The sequence below is a fragment of the Scardinius erythrophthalmus genome (assembly GCF_964197995.2).
Source record: "Scardinius erythrophthalmus genome assembly, chromosome: 19".
Lineage (NCBI taxonomy): Eukaryota > Metazoa > Chordata > Actinopteri > Cypriniformes > Leuciscidae > Scardinius > Scardinius erythrophthalmus.
Window position 1 is genome coordinate 9,319,919 of NC_138239.1, and position 13,905 is coordinate 9,333,823.

General features: G+C 37.3%; 1 protein-coding gene across 2 annotated transcripts; it reads left to right on the plus strand.

Annotated features, from left to right (window-relative positions):
- The first annotated feature begins 2,648 nt into the window (after nucleotides 1-2,648).
- LOC308679696 (uncharacterized protein) lies at nucleotides 2,649-11,243 on the plus strand. 2 transcript variants are annotated; one of them, XM_081347313.1, is made up of 9 exons: nucleotides 2,649-3,333; nucleotides 3,861-4,340; nucleotides 5,253-5,418; nucleotides 6,172-6,654; nucleotides 7,533-7,577; nucleotides 9,463-9,504; nucleotides 10,410-10,477; nucleotides 10,756-10,799; nucleotides 11,055-11,243. In XM_081347313.1, exons 2-9 carry the CDS (start codon nucleotides 4,128-4,130, stop codon nucleotides 11,116-11,118), a joined length of 1,125 nt encoding a protein of 374 aa, XP_081203439.1. In that variant the 5' UTR covers nucleotides 2,649-3,333; nucleotides 3,861-4,127; the 3' UTR covers nucleotides 11,119-11,243. The 2 variants fall into 2 exon arrangements, with proteins under 2 accessions (XP_081203439.1, XP_081203440.1); XM_081347314.1 differs by lacking the exon at nucleotides 10,410-10,477 and having other exon boundaries at nucleotides 11,055-11,137.
- The last annotated feature ends 2,662 nt before the right edge of the window (nucleotides 11,244-13,905 follow it).

A 13,905-nucleotide genomic window follows, 5' to 3' on the forward strand; every position in this document is an offset into this window, starting at 1 on the left:
TCTTCTTGTCCCTCACATTTTTTCCTCAAATGAAATTATGAAATATATTATAAATATCTTTGTCCATCCATGAAACAAATTTTTGCATTGTTTTTTTATTTATTATCCTTTTGACATGGACACTTTGTTTGAAATCATTCCGATTGATGAATCTGAACATAGTGTTTACATGAACACTAAATAAAGTCGGGTTGATGTGTACATTTATACGTCACAAGCTTTAAATCAGAACTGATCTTTTGACACACAGACACTGCATAAATATACAGAGTTTCCCGCTGTTGGCACCTACCTACTTACCATTCTCCTACCACTGCTTCTTTTCTTTGTTTTAAAAAGCAGACTTAATATCAATCTATTTTGGGTCCTAATCAGGAGACGTCAAGCACACAAAACTTATGCAATGCTGCTTATATTACAGTTTTTTTCGATTGCTTAAAGCTACACTGTGTAGGATTTTCTCCCATCTAGCGGTGAAATTGTTTATGACTACCAACTGAATATTACTTTCTAGCCCCTCCCATTTAGAGGGTGTTTTAACTCCTACGATGGCCGTATTATTTCAAATCTGCCGGTAGTCGCGAGTAATCTCCCTCTCGCATTCGTCACGGTGCCACTGAGTGTAAAAACGCGAAAGGCGAAGCTTGAATTTCCAGGTATGTCCCTCTTTGGCTAATGTATTTTCAAGATGGAGGCGCAACATGGCTGCCGCCATTCGAGCGACTCGCTCATATGTATTCTAAATGGCAGATTCTACGCTTACGGGAATACTTGATTAGTTGGTAGAAGTAATTACACATTAATGAGCACATATCATTTTGAAAGAACTGTTTTTTGCTAAGAATCAACTTAAAAAATTACACAGTGTAGCTTTAAACACATTTCGAATTCTCAAAACACAGTAAACACAAATCCATAACCAAACTTTGCCCTCAGACATCGCACACAAGCCCTCATAAACACACACACACACTACAACATAGTCTTACATACAAGTGCAATAAATTCAAAACAACATCTCCAAAACGGCTAAGTTATGTTGCTTGTGGTTCCCCCCCACAACCGTTATTCGCCTACTATATAGTAGTGTTGCTTTCGTCAACGAAAATTATGACGAAATATTGTCGTCAACGAACCGTTATCACCTGACGAAAACGAGACGAGACTAGACGTAAATGCATGGTCATGTGACGATGACTAAAATACATGTATAATGCAATATCGTTGACGAATAAAAACGAAACTAAATGTGGTTTAAAAAAATAAAAACTATGCTAAAATGTCTCTTCATTTTCGTTGACCAAAACGAGACGAGACGAAATGTTATAACGCAACCCAGTCTCACGGCAGTTCGTGACATAGTCACGAAATTTAATCTATTGATTCGTGTTCGTGGACACGATTTTCCCCATTTTTTCGTGTCACTCAGCACGACTTTCAATCTAATGTATTTCAATGGGACGTATTTTTCGTGCCTGCACCACGTTTTTCTTTCGAGAGCACAGTATTGTTTTTTTTCTCAATTGTTATTCATTTTGCAAACTTTAAGAGCTACATTACTCAATATTTAATCAATAGATTTTAATCCTCGTTTTTATTGCTTTATATTCGGTAGGCTACTCAACATTAATCTATTTATTCGTGTCCAAGGGCACAAATATCCTTATTTTTTTCGTGTCACTCAGCACGACATTCAATGTATTTCAATGGGACGTATTTTTCGTGCTTGCACGTCTTTCTTTCGAGAACACACTATTTTTTTTCTCAAATGTTTGGCTATTCCTTTTGCAAAATTTAAGGGCTACATTGCTCAACATTTAATCAGGAGATTTTAATCCTCGTTGTATTGTAGCCTATTCGGTAGGCTACTCAACACGAATTTATTCGTGTCCAAAGGCATTTCATTTTTTTCGTGTCACTCAGCACGACTTTCAATCTAATGTATTTCAATGGGGCGTATTTTTCGTGCTTGCACCACGTTTTTCTTTCGAGAGTTGTTTTTTCTCAATTGGTATTCATTTTGCCAACTTTAAGGGCTACATTACACAACATTTAATCAGGAGATTTTAATCCTTGTTTTTATTGCTTTATATTCGGTATAGGCTACTCAACATGAATCTATTTATTAGTGTCCATGGGCTCAAATTTTCTTCTTTTTTTCGTGTCATTCAGCACGACTTTCAATCCAATGTATTTCAATGGGACGTATTTTTCGTGCCTGCACCACGTTTTTTTTTCGAGAGCACCGTATTGTTTTTTCTCAATTGTTATTAATTTTGCAGACTTTAAGGGCTACATTACACAACATTTAATCAGGTGATTTTAATCCTCGTTTTTATTGCTTTATATTCGGTATAGGCTACTCAACATGAATCTATTGATTCGTGTTCATAGGCACGAATTTCCTTCTTTTTTTCGTGTCACTCAGCACGACTTTCAATCTAATGTATTTCAATGGGACGTATTTTTCGTGCCTGCACCACGTTTTTTTTCGAGAGCACGGTAGGCTATTGTTTTTTCTCAATTGTTATTAATTTTGCAGACTTTAAGGGCTACATTACTCAACATTTAATCAGGTGATTTCAATCCTCGTTTTTATTACTTTATATTCGGTATAGGCTACTCAACACAAATTGATTCGTGTCCATGGGCACGAATTTCCTTCCTTTTTTCGTGTCACTCAGCACGACTTTCAATCTAATGTATTTCAATGGGACGTCTTTTTCGTGCCTGCACCACGTTTTTCTTTCAAAACACAGTATTGTTATTTTTATTTTTTTTTGTGATTCATTTAGAAAACTTTAGGGGCTACTTTGCCCATCATTTAATCAGGAGATTTTAATCCTTGTTTTATTGCTTTTTAAATTATAATCGGTAGGCTACTCAACATTGTAAACCATCGTCAGTGCTTCCTTACATTAAAAAAATATGTATATTATTCCTGAATGCGAGTGCAAAGTTGAGTTACGGCTATTGCTTCTAAATATTCCTGTTTCTTTGCTGAAAAATACCGGTTTTCCATCGGTTTGGCGTGTCAAATCTAACAGTAACTACATTTCCCACGAGCCTTATCGACCGTTACTATGGATGACGACAGATAAAACTGAGGACCCGCCACCGATTCTCTTTTAATGATATCCTCATCTTTTTTCAACACACACGCGAAAGTGTGCTTGATAATTCAACAATACTATGTGTTATGGCCATCAGTTTTATTTGTTTCCAGTATTACCCATGATCATCAGCTTCCGTTGCTATGGAGACGGAGCCAGCCCGCCCTGTAATTGGGTGATTTCTTCAGTGATTTCTCATTGCGCTCAAACCACTTTCCAGGTAAGTTGCTAGGCTCATTCGTACGTAACGATCACGTTTTGCTATAAATAATTGATGCATTTGCCATATTAGATTCACATGATTTACACGTTAGGGCAACGAATTAAAGCCCGTCCAAGGTTTGCTCATTATCAGAAAAAAATCCTGTGAAATTAGGCTTGCTAAATGGATAGCCAACTTCAACATGCTAACTCTAACGTTAGTTATCTAAAATATGTAATTTTCTCTCGATCATCGTGGTTCACCCACAGTGTCACTGTAATGTGTCAGTAATAACAATATTATCACTTGGTCTAAACTTATACTGCACATAACGCTGCCTTTTAATCTGGGATGTCGAACCCCAGGCACATGTTACGCGCGCGCGCCTTTAAAAAAAAATTACGCGCACAGGAAATAGGAGCAACGTGAATCTGTATTTATTTATTTTAAGTATTTATAAGAAAATGGGAATCACTCACTATTAGGGTCATTAATAGGGTACATAAACACTACATAATCAACATTTTCTGTTGTTCTCCATGCAGATCCTGTCAAACACATCACCTGTCCGAACCTATAGCCACACCTGATTTCAAAACCCAAAGGCACTTTTAAGAGCCAACCTCAATCTCTTCTTTATTTTCTATATCTCACATTCTCTCTGTTCTCAATATCTATATTTCTCTCTCCATCTATCTCACAGTCTTTATCTATTGCTCGTTCTTTTCTCTCTGTCTGTCTTTGTCTACTTGTCTCTTATCCATCTTTGTCTGTCTGTCTGTCTGTCTGTCTGTCTGTATCTGACTGTTATAATGCCGGGGGGGTCTACAAAAAAGAACTGCCCTTTTTGTCAGGGCATTTTATTTTGTGCACAAAAGGTCTGTTCACACTGTAAAAAGGAGCAACCTCAGAAGCAGCGCCTCAAGAAGAAGCTTCAGAGGTTTGATGAGAAGCGAGATGAATGGGTGGTTGGTCGTAAGAAAAACCACAACATTGCATCCATCAAGGATGAAGCCAATATCCTGGTACGTACAATTTCATACATGACATTAAACTTTCCAGATCATCTAGGAAGTACATTCAGTGGTACCATTTGTTATTAAGTGAGCATGCCAGCGCAAGGTCAGAAAGACAGTATTTTTTGCCAATATAGATAAAGTTAAATTATTTTTTTCTAATGATACTTTGTCCTCCCTGTGTCATCAGAACTAATTTAAAAGTACAATTTAACTATCAAATTTGAAGGTAGATGTAATTGTGATTTTTAGTTTTTATTTTAGTGGTAGGCTAATACCCTAAAGTAAACACATCTTCACCATAACACATCACAGACCTTAATGATCTACCAGAGCAAAATTTGAACACACAGCAAATATAATTGATACTCAGGAATTCTTGAGTTCATAACAAATACAGGCATGTATTGTGACAGAATTGCAATATAATAATCAAACTTTCTTATCGAGTGGATGAGAAATAACAAATGAACTGCATTCATACTGTACTACTCAAAACAACAATGTGCACGTGTCTACTGTAAATATGTGCAGCATTCACCCATTTGGTCATGTTATCACTAAGGTTCTGCCTTTTTAAAATAAATCTTTAGATTGTCATTGTCCAGTTGCACAATGGCTACATAATCTTATCAACGTAGGTGCAAAACCCAAGCTCCTAATATTACAAAAAGTTATATTTTAACCTTATTTTCTATATATATTTGTTTTTTTTGCTTCTACTGTATGAGCCTTCCTGTTTGCACATACTTGGTTTTACAAAAGCAAAACTCACTATTAGGTTAAAAATCCTGAATGGCAGTAACCTGGATGCTGTCATTAATAATGTTATATTTTCTTAATAATTAATATTCCTAGTTATTTTTTATGTTGTTTTTCTATTTCATTAAACAGCAAAAATACACAATGTTGTCATTGCAGCTTGAGAAACTCCATGCCATTGGATACAAGCCAGTTCTGCTTCTTGGAAAGGAGACCAAAAAAAAAGAAATGAAGTGTGAAATATTAACCCCTCGCTGCACCCTCTCCGCCTATGCCCAGGACTACCTTCAGAAGATAGGTTCATTTTATGAATACCTTTGTGAAGGTGAGATGCATGCACTGTATCTTAAAGTCACAGTTCACAATTTGTGTTGAGAGCGCAAAAGATTTTATTATCTTAAAGGAGATTTAACATTGAGCTTAATTTTTTGTAAATCACAAAAATCTGGACATACTAATTGAACACATGAAATTCGCAAAGACACGTTTTGGTTACTGGGTCAATGAATTAAATGATAATATATATATATATATATATATATATATATATATATATATATATATATATATATATATATATATATATATATATATATATATATATATATATATATATATATATATTCAATAAAACAATATCAAGGACGGCGCTAAAATGTAGAGCATTACCAGAAATAACACAAAGAAAAAGAAAACAATCAAATGTTGGCTGGATACACCAAAAACTTACACTGCTACTAACTTTGAGGCATAACCCAGACTGTAAACAAACATTATACTTGTCATTTTTTGAATAGATATTATGAGCAGTTTGGGTTTTATTTTCCCGACTTAAAGATATATTGTATTGGTTATAGTCATTGGAAATCAATCAAATATATTGCAGATATCTAATACATCCAGTTGACACTCAATAGTTCTCCTGCAATCAAAAGTGCCTTCAAATCTGGTTGGGCAAAATTTGGACTAGGCCTATATGATTCAAACAGATTAAAACTTAAAACAGGTACAGATCAAGCTTATGGTTAACCTCTATGTTTTAAATAAGCAAAACACAACACTTGTTTAACTTGCACAGGTTGGACCCAGGATTCCAGTGGCAATGATGATCAGCTGATTACGCTGCATCTCACACCCTGTGACCCATTGGAGAACAAGCAACCGGAAGAAGGTGAGCAGGCGAGCCCCGTGGAGGGGCAGGTGGATCAGGCGAGCCCCGTGGAGGGGCAGGTGGAGCAGGCGAGCCCCGTGGAGGGGCAGGTGGAGCAGGCGAGCCCCGTGGAGGGGCAGGTGGAGCAGGCGAGCCCCGTGGAGGGGCAGGTGGAGCAGGCGAGCCCCGTGGAGGGGCAGGTGGAGCAGGCGAGCCCCGTGGAGGGGCAGGTGGAGCAGACGAGCCCCGTGGAGGGGCAGGTGGAGCAGACGAGCCCTGTGGAGGGGCAGGTGGAGCAGACGAGCCCTGTGGAGGGGCAGGTGGAGCAGACGAGCCCTGTGGAGGGGCAGGTGGAGCAGACGAGCCCTGTGGAGGGGCAGGTGGAGCAGACGAGCCCAATGGAGGGGCAAGGTAATTAGAACAAATTTAAAGAGTTACAGTTTATATTTGTAAAGGCCTAAAGTGTTTGACCAATGGGTTACCTTGAATTTACTTGACTTCCAGTTTATTTCCCCCATAGAGCTTGATGCAGGTTAGGGCTCTTTTCAGCATCGACATTGCAATGTGTGCATGTGAAATAGTCACAATGCAGGATGCATGATGTCAAGTAGGGGAAATGAACTCAAACACACCATGCTATAACTTTTTTGCTGGTTGATAAATTAAAACTCACAAGGTTCTCATTTTCCATGGATAATCTGCTAGAAAAGTTGATCTGATATTACATAATTAGATGGTCTATCCGATTCTGTACTAGGGCTTTTGGAAGGAATTTTGTGAGTCTATTATAAATCTAAAAGTAAAAAAAAATGCTACTAATCGAATGCTGAAATTACTTGGCCAAAATTAAAGATTAAAGATATTAGGATAATTTGAATATTCAAAATAATTGGGAATGTCAGTGTCCCATGCACACTAAACTTGAAGGCAACATATCTCAATTTATCAGATTGCTATGAAATTTGATGAGCACATTTCATGCTCACAACCACACCACCATTTTCCCACCCCTTGCGTTCCTTGATCAAGTCAGCGAAGGATCAGCTCTTGTTGAAACAAATTAGGATTATCACAAACAGGATGGACATAAGCGAGAAAGTGAAACACGTGGAGTAAATGGAGCAACCTTAATTCAATCGCAATAAGACTACATGTACTTTACACCTATTAATACATGTACTGCCACACTTGTGCGACGTTGTGGTCTTTCAGTATTTTAAATAATAAGTTAAAGATTTATTTGGTATATGAGTAATTTTCTTTCTCCAAACCCATTGCTGTCTTCACAGGGTCAGCCAGGGGCACAGTTGCAAGTCGCAAAAAGAAAAAGTCAGGTATGTAAATAATGTTTGTTGGGTAATTATTGGTGGTTCTGATAACTGTTACCATAGCTCATTAGTCAAGCAGATTCTCTTAAAGGGTTAGTTCACCCAAAAATGAAAATTCTGTCAGTAATTACTCTCCCTCATGTTGTTCCAACATTCATGTTTACCTCGAAGCTAATACTCCCGCTAGCATACAATAGCCACATTAGCAGTTAGCTGCTGTTTGTTACACACAGTAGAGCAATAAAAACACAGTCTTAAGGCCCGTTCACACCAAGGATGATAACTATAAAGATAACGATAAAGATATAATTCTAAAAATCGTTCTCCATATTAAAGAATAACAGAGTTCACACCACAACTATAACGATAAAGATATGAGGAACGATATCATAGGGATCACTTTCAGAACGATTTTTTTCCAGCTGTCGAACGATAAAACACTGACAGCCAATCAGAATCCATTCTAATTTAAAGGTCTCGCGCATTTAAAATGGATCTGGATCATCCGGGCGCGCGCGTGCTTAGAATAAAAAGTCCGTTATCGGTCGCTGGTGTGGACACATATATAGTTATCTTTATCGTTATCTTTATAGTTATCGTGCTTGGTGTGAACGGGCCTTTACCGTTTCAATTGCAGGCAAGTCTCTGATTGTTGAAAATGGCCCCTTTTTCCCGAGCTTCGATGCCAACTTCGCCTGATATTGCCCCAAATTTGTGAAGGATTCCGGCGTAAAATGTTTAGTTAGCACAGACACCAAACGTTAAGCCAGTGGGAAGGGTTGTAGGAACCGCGTCATTAAAAATGAATTTAATCCACTGGTCCCTGATAGCTAGGTCCGTTCTTGGTAGAGAAAACACATTTACATGTTGATTCTGGCAGTCAACAACAGAGCAACTCACGTGTGCACTACGTTTCTGCATCTTTCGCGACTGAATTGAATATGAGGGGGTAAGGGGCAGGGCAGGCTTCCCGCGGCATAGGTCTGCGGTGTCCATATATGGTATATCCTGCCCCGTCATGACGTCAAGTCGGGGCTGAAATTAAAATCTCGTATTTGAGTGCGCGTGCACGCTTGCTGGTTGATGAATCCTGGGGTAAACAAACGCTTCACTTTTAAATATCGGCTTCCCGGCCAGTGTATAATCGTTAGGCAATCATAACATACATTGATTCTCGTGGAAAAGTGAAAATTACAGGTTATGACTCCTTTAAGATTGAGCAACTGGAGTCACTTGGACTATATTAACAATCTCTTTAATACATTTTCTGGGCCAGCAAGTTTCAATCCCTTAGTAGCCTATGGAAATGTGATCCAGCTCTCAGATTTAATCAAAAATATCTTAATTTGTGATCCGAAGATGAACGAAGGTCTTACGGGGTTGGAAGAACAACATGAGGGTGAGTAATTACTGACAGAATTTTCATATTTGGGTGAACTAACCCTTTAAGTAAATAAATGAATTACGCAAATAGAATTTAAAGGGGACCTATTATGCTAATTTCCAGTTCTATATTTTTGTTCTGATAGTCCACTAGAGTAGCTTTGCATTATCCTTAAAAAAAAATCCTTATTTATCTTGAACTGGTCCTTTATGCAGACCCTGTCTGAAACGAGTCGTTTTAGATGGAGTATTCTATAAGCCTACTATGATTACTATTCTAATGAGCCTCAGCCTGCATGTCATGTAAAATGTGGAGCCAAATATAAACAGCGTGTTTGCAGACACATTAACTGAAATAGAGGATGGTCTTTTTCCATATTTCAGGGGTCTCTACTCTCTAGACACACCAGGGAGTCAGGGACACATATTTATGTTGAAAAGACATTACAAAGTGCATTTTGTCTAATTAATGTAAATGTGTTTTTTTGTTTTTTGTTTTTTCTCACAGGGGGACCAAGGCATATGCCGGAAAGGAAAAGGTCACAAAAGAGTAAGTGCATTGCATGTAAATGCAATGATTGATACTTTGCTATACATTGCAACTTTTACCCCGGTTTATTTGCTATAGTTCCATTGCTTTTTTTTAACTACTTAAAACAGACAATTAGTCAAAATTTTATTTATTTATTTAATCATTTAGCAAAAGCTTTTATCCAAAGCGACTTAGCGACCCGCAACAGGGCAACAATATGTAAATGTCTTGACCAGTCCAGCTAGTCCAGCGTAGCACACATAACCATGATTATTCATAATAGATATAGAATAGTAATAATAATAATAATAATAATAATAGTAGTACATAATAGTAATAGTGAGATTAGTACAATTGACAACCTATAAAATCCAACAGGCTTAATTAGTCTAATTTGACCAAAATGCATTGTAGTAGTAGAAGCAGCAGCAGTGGAGTATTCTCAGTTGTGAGCTGTGGCTTAGCAGTAGTATGGTTATTCAAGCAAGCATACCACATTGGAAATTAGTGATTTGGTTCCATGGTACATGTTTTGATTAGTGATAAACATCACTTGTTGTCATCCTTGCAAGTCTGCTCCCTACTTAAAGGGATACTCCACTTTTTTTGGAAATAGGCTCATTTTACAACTCCCCCATAGTTGTACAGTCAAAATACAGTAATATGTAGCAGCGCCTGAAAATGGTCGACCCTAGTCTACCGAGCTGGGGACTATTTTCAGGCGCTGCGTCATATCATTACGTCTGCTGGACTCATGGTACGGCAGCAAAGTTTCTTGATTATTACGCAGGAATGAGAGTATAGTTCCTAGCCATATCAGCCTAGAAAATCACAAAGTGATTCATAGTTGTAAGTCTTCATAGTTGTGTTTATTTTGTTCCTAAACTAACTAATAAGTATTTGAAACGTGTTTTTGTTCACAGATTGCTCCTACCACACTCGCCTAGAGGCTTTCCCCATCAGGAGTGTAGTAAGAGAAAGAGTGAGAAAGGTTAGACAGTCATAAAGGAACTGCAGAGTGTAGGCAGTATGCAGAGTGCAATATAGGATTTAGAAACTTCCTTGTGAGTTGGCAAATACATATTACAGTATACATACCATAATTGTTAGGTAGATGCTTTTTATGTGTTTGGTCTTTTTTGAATTACAGTTTAGAAAGGAGTGTCTACTGAAAATAATGACCCATTGTATCAATGAAACTCAGTGCCTATAACCAGACATAATAGCCTTATGCTAAGAATGGAATTATTTATTTATTTTTCTTGATAGGGCAAAGCAGAAATGTTGGTTGACTGGGAGCCCTGTCCAGTATGGTAAGTATTTCTCTGTTCTTCTGCTTTATGAATTAGAGATAGGGGGGTTGGCTACAATACTTTTTCTATTAATCCGTTCTGTTTCAGATTAAACAAGCATTATAACAAGTGTAAAGCACACATCATTACAGAACTATAACAGTTTCATTTTCCATCTATGAAGGACCACCACCATTAATGCATGCATGAAGGTGGTGGTCCTTCATAGATGGAAAATTAAACTGTTATTCCCTAAAAATTCCCTTCTGTTTTTAGTGGTGAGCAGTGGGCCCAGTCCTGGCAGCCAAAGGATTCTCTCCGAAATAATGAAAATAAATAAAATGTATGTTTTGAACTCCATTTTGGTTTCAGCGTATTTATTCAATTGTTTCTGTTTTGCATTTGAAGTCGTATCTCATCTTTCTGTAGTAATGAAAAGGTGAAAATCTCCAAGAATGTGACCTGGAGTTTAATCTCGAGAGGGCTGTACTAGAAATGTACTTAATCCAACTGAATTTTCTTCTTCAGATGTTATTCAAAAGCATGTTTTCATATTTCATGATTATACATTGCACTTTTATTTTATTACAGTTGACGCGTAACTTGATTTCATGTTCTGTTGTCTGTGCTTTTCAAAGTTCACTTAACCTCACTGTGCACTGTTAAGAAATACAGCCTTATGGCTTGTTTGACATGAAGCTTAAATATGAAGTTCAACAAATAAGACTGACCTTCTTTATACTCACTCATTACTTTATATCTTTTACATTCTCTCTCACTCTCTTCTACTCCAAACTCATCAGCTGACTGGGCGTTTTACGTCTTAAACCAAATGTATTTTCTTCTCAACCCTCTTGAGCCAATCGTGTCATAGGTCCCTCCGCTGTGCTCATCAGGAGAAGAGCTCCACATTCATCCAGATCTCAGCATTGCTACTCACCCCTTCACCACCACCAGTGTCGGCTCCATGTAGGGGATATCCCTCTTCATATCATGCATTTCTCTACAGTACACCTTTAAAAGAACGATGTTTCGATGTGTTCCAATTGCCAAAGACTATATAGTTTCTACTTGTCATGCACCTTGTCAATAAATTTGTTTGATCACCCTTTAAGCCTCTTGTGAGTAATAAAGCAATACATAAGCATTTGGTGTATTTTCACTTATATTTTTGTGAAAGACCACAAATACACTATGATAACACTTGCAAAAGATGATAATTTTTGTTTTTACTTTTCCATACATCAAATTCAAAACAATATGATGATGTGGTTGAGACAAAAGAAACAACCTTCATTGAGTATATTTATATGTGGAATTTGTTTAACTTTACAAGTGGATTCTTTTTAAATGAAAATGTAGCCTATATATAATTTAATCAGGGCCTTCAAGTTTTATAAAAAAATTGGAGTGAGGTTACATTTGTTTGGGGAGGAGCCCCTCAAATATTTGAAACAGTGACCCCTCGGCCCCAAGTTTTTGCTTGCAGTTCAGTTTTATCTATTGTTCATAATTGACCAGCACAAACAAATTATAACAATTGGTAAATCTGATGAAAAAAACATGCATATTTAATCCAAATAAAATAAATGGTTTTATATATTTCAAAAGATAAAGCATAGAACTGTGCGGAGCCGCTTGTTGGCTGAAGTACCAGTTCCATCTGTCACACTTTGATCTCTCTCACACACGTGATCTCTCTCTCTCTCTCTCTCTCTCTCTCTCTCTCTCTCTCTCTCTCTCTCTCTCTCTCTCTCTCACACACACACACACACACTGATTTAATTATAAAGATACATGGATCACCATGATTTTAGCTTCTAGAATAGAACAGTTTTTGTCACTAGTTAAAAGACAAATATTGATTTATTGTGAAGGTCTTGATCTGGACAGTATATCGCACATTTTGTCTCCTAATGCTGACATATTTATACACAGCAGTTTATTACATTCATCAGGGCAGGGGGCAAAACAAACACGTGGAGGCCATAATTAAATAATAATAATAAAAAATTAAAGGTCGCTCTTTGAAGGACTAAACTCCCGCCGACAAACTCGAATTCATTTCTACTGTAGGCTACAGCCTATAGCCTACCAGCTAAAACCACAGATGTTAAATCCTGGCGATTTTGTTTCACCCTGATCATCTAAATGCAGCATAATGTATGTTTTGGCTGTATAATGTATGTTTCTTGATATATATAATAGTAAAGACACATTTTTATAACCCTGGTCGGGAAACCAGAAGAACTACAAGTATGGTGGCTGATTTGTACACTTTGTAAGAAGTTCTATGGCGCGTCTCTTGTGGGAATTGTAGTTTATAAATAGCGTACATTGGAGATGGCCCTGATGGTTGTCCTACAACTACAATATCAGTTAAATATACTTAATGACCTGAGATCCTAGCGATTTTTTTTTATTTTGATCATTACTATCACTATATACACAAACTGTAGTTTTTTTAGGAGCCATGTAGAATCTCAAAAACAAACACACTCTACAATACACACTGGTGAGATAGGCTACATGCAAACCAATACTACAAAAACTAATGCGGTAATACGCAAGCGATGTTGGTTGTGGTTCTCTCCTTCAAAAACGTTTTCACATGATGAACACAACAAAAATTCAAAAATTCAAAAATTCAAACACAACAAAAATTTTTTTTTTTTCATTCCTTAATACAAAACAATACACCAAATAACACCAATAAAGATGATTCTGCTCCAGCATCCCATCTTTGGTCCTAACCAGTCATTGGGGGTAAAATCCCCTGGGACGCATGAAATGAAATGTGCAGGCAGACTTCTTCCAATCCATCGTGTCCTACAAAATTAGAAGCACTGATAATGCATCCTTTTTATAAAATGGAAGCATATATCTGTATGTGAGGCAATTTGATGCATTTCTTTTCATTAAAGTAGTATAGTGCAACAGCCACCATACATGTACAGTATGTGTAGTCACAGCACAGAGTACAGCACTCAAAAGTTACAGTAGAGAGCAGTCTGACCCCTACTGTACCTTTTTTCCTCCCTGAAGTTTCTGATACAGTTTTTCTTGATTGTTTACACACATTTTCTGAAAGCATGCCTCATATTCTCAGAACTCTACACACAAATCA

What these genes read in the sequence shown, in the direction of transcription:
- LOC308679696 (XM_081347313.1), top strand. Translation starts at nt 4,128, where the DNA reads ATGCCGGGGGGGTCTACAAAAAAGAACTGCCCTTTTTGTCAGGGCATT. An exon ending in AGGATGAAGCCAATATCCTG is followed by an intron (nt 4,341 to 5,252) that starts GTACGTACAATT and finishes TTGTCATTGCAG; the next exon opens with CTTGAGAAACTCCATGCCAT. An exon ending in TAAGAGAAAGAGTGAGAAAG is followed by an intron (nt 10,478 to 10,755) that starts GTTAGACAGTCA and finishes TTTTCTTGATAG; the next exon opens with GGCAAAGCAGAAATGTTGGT.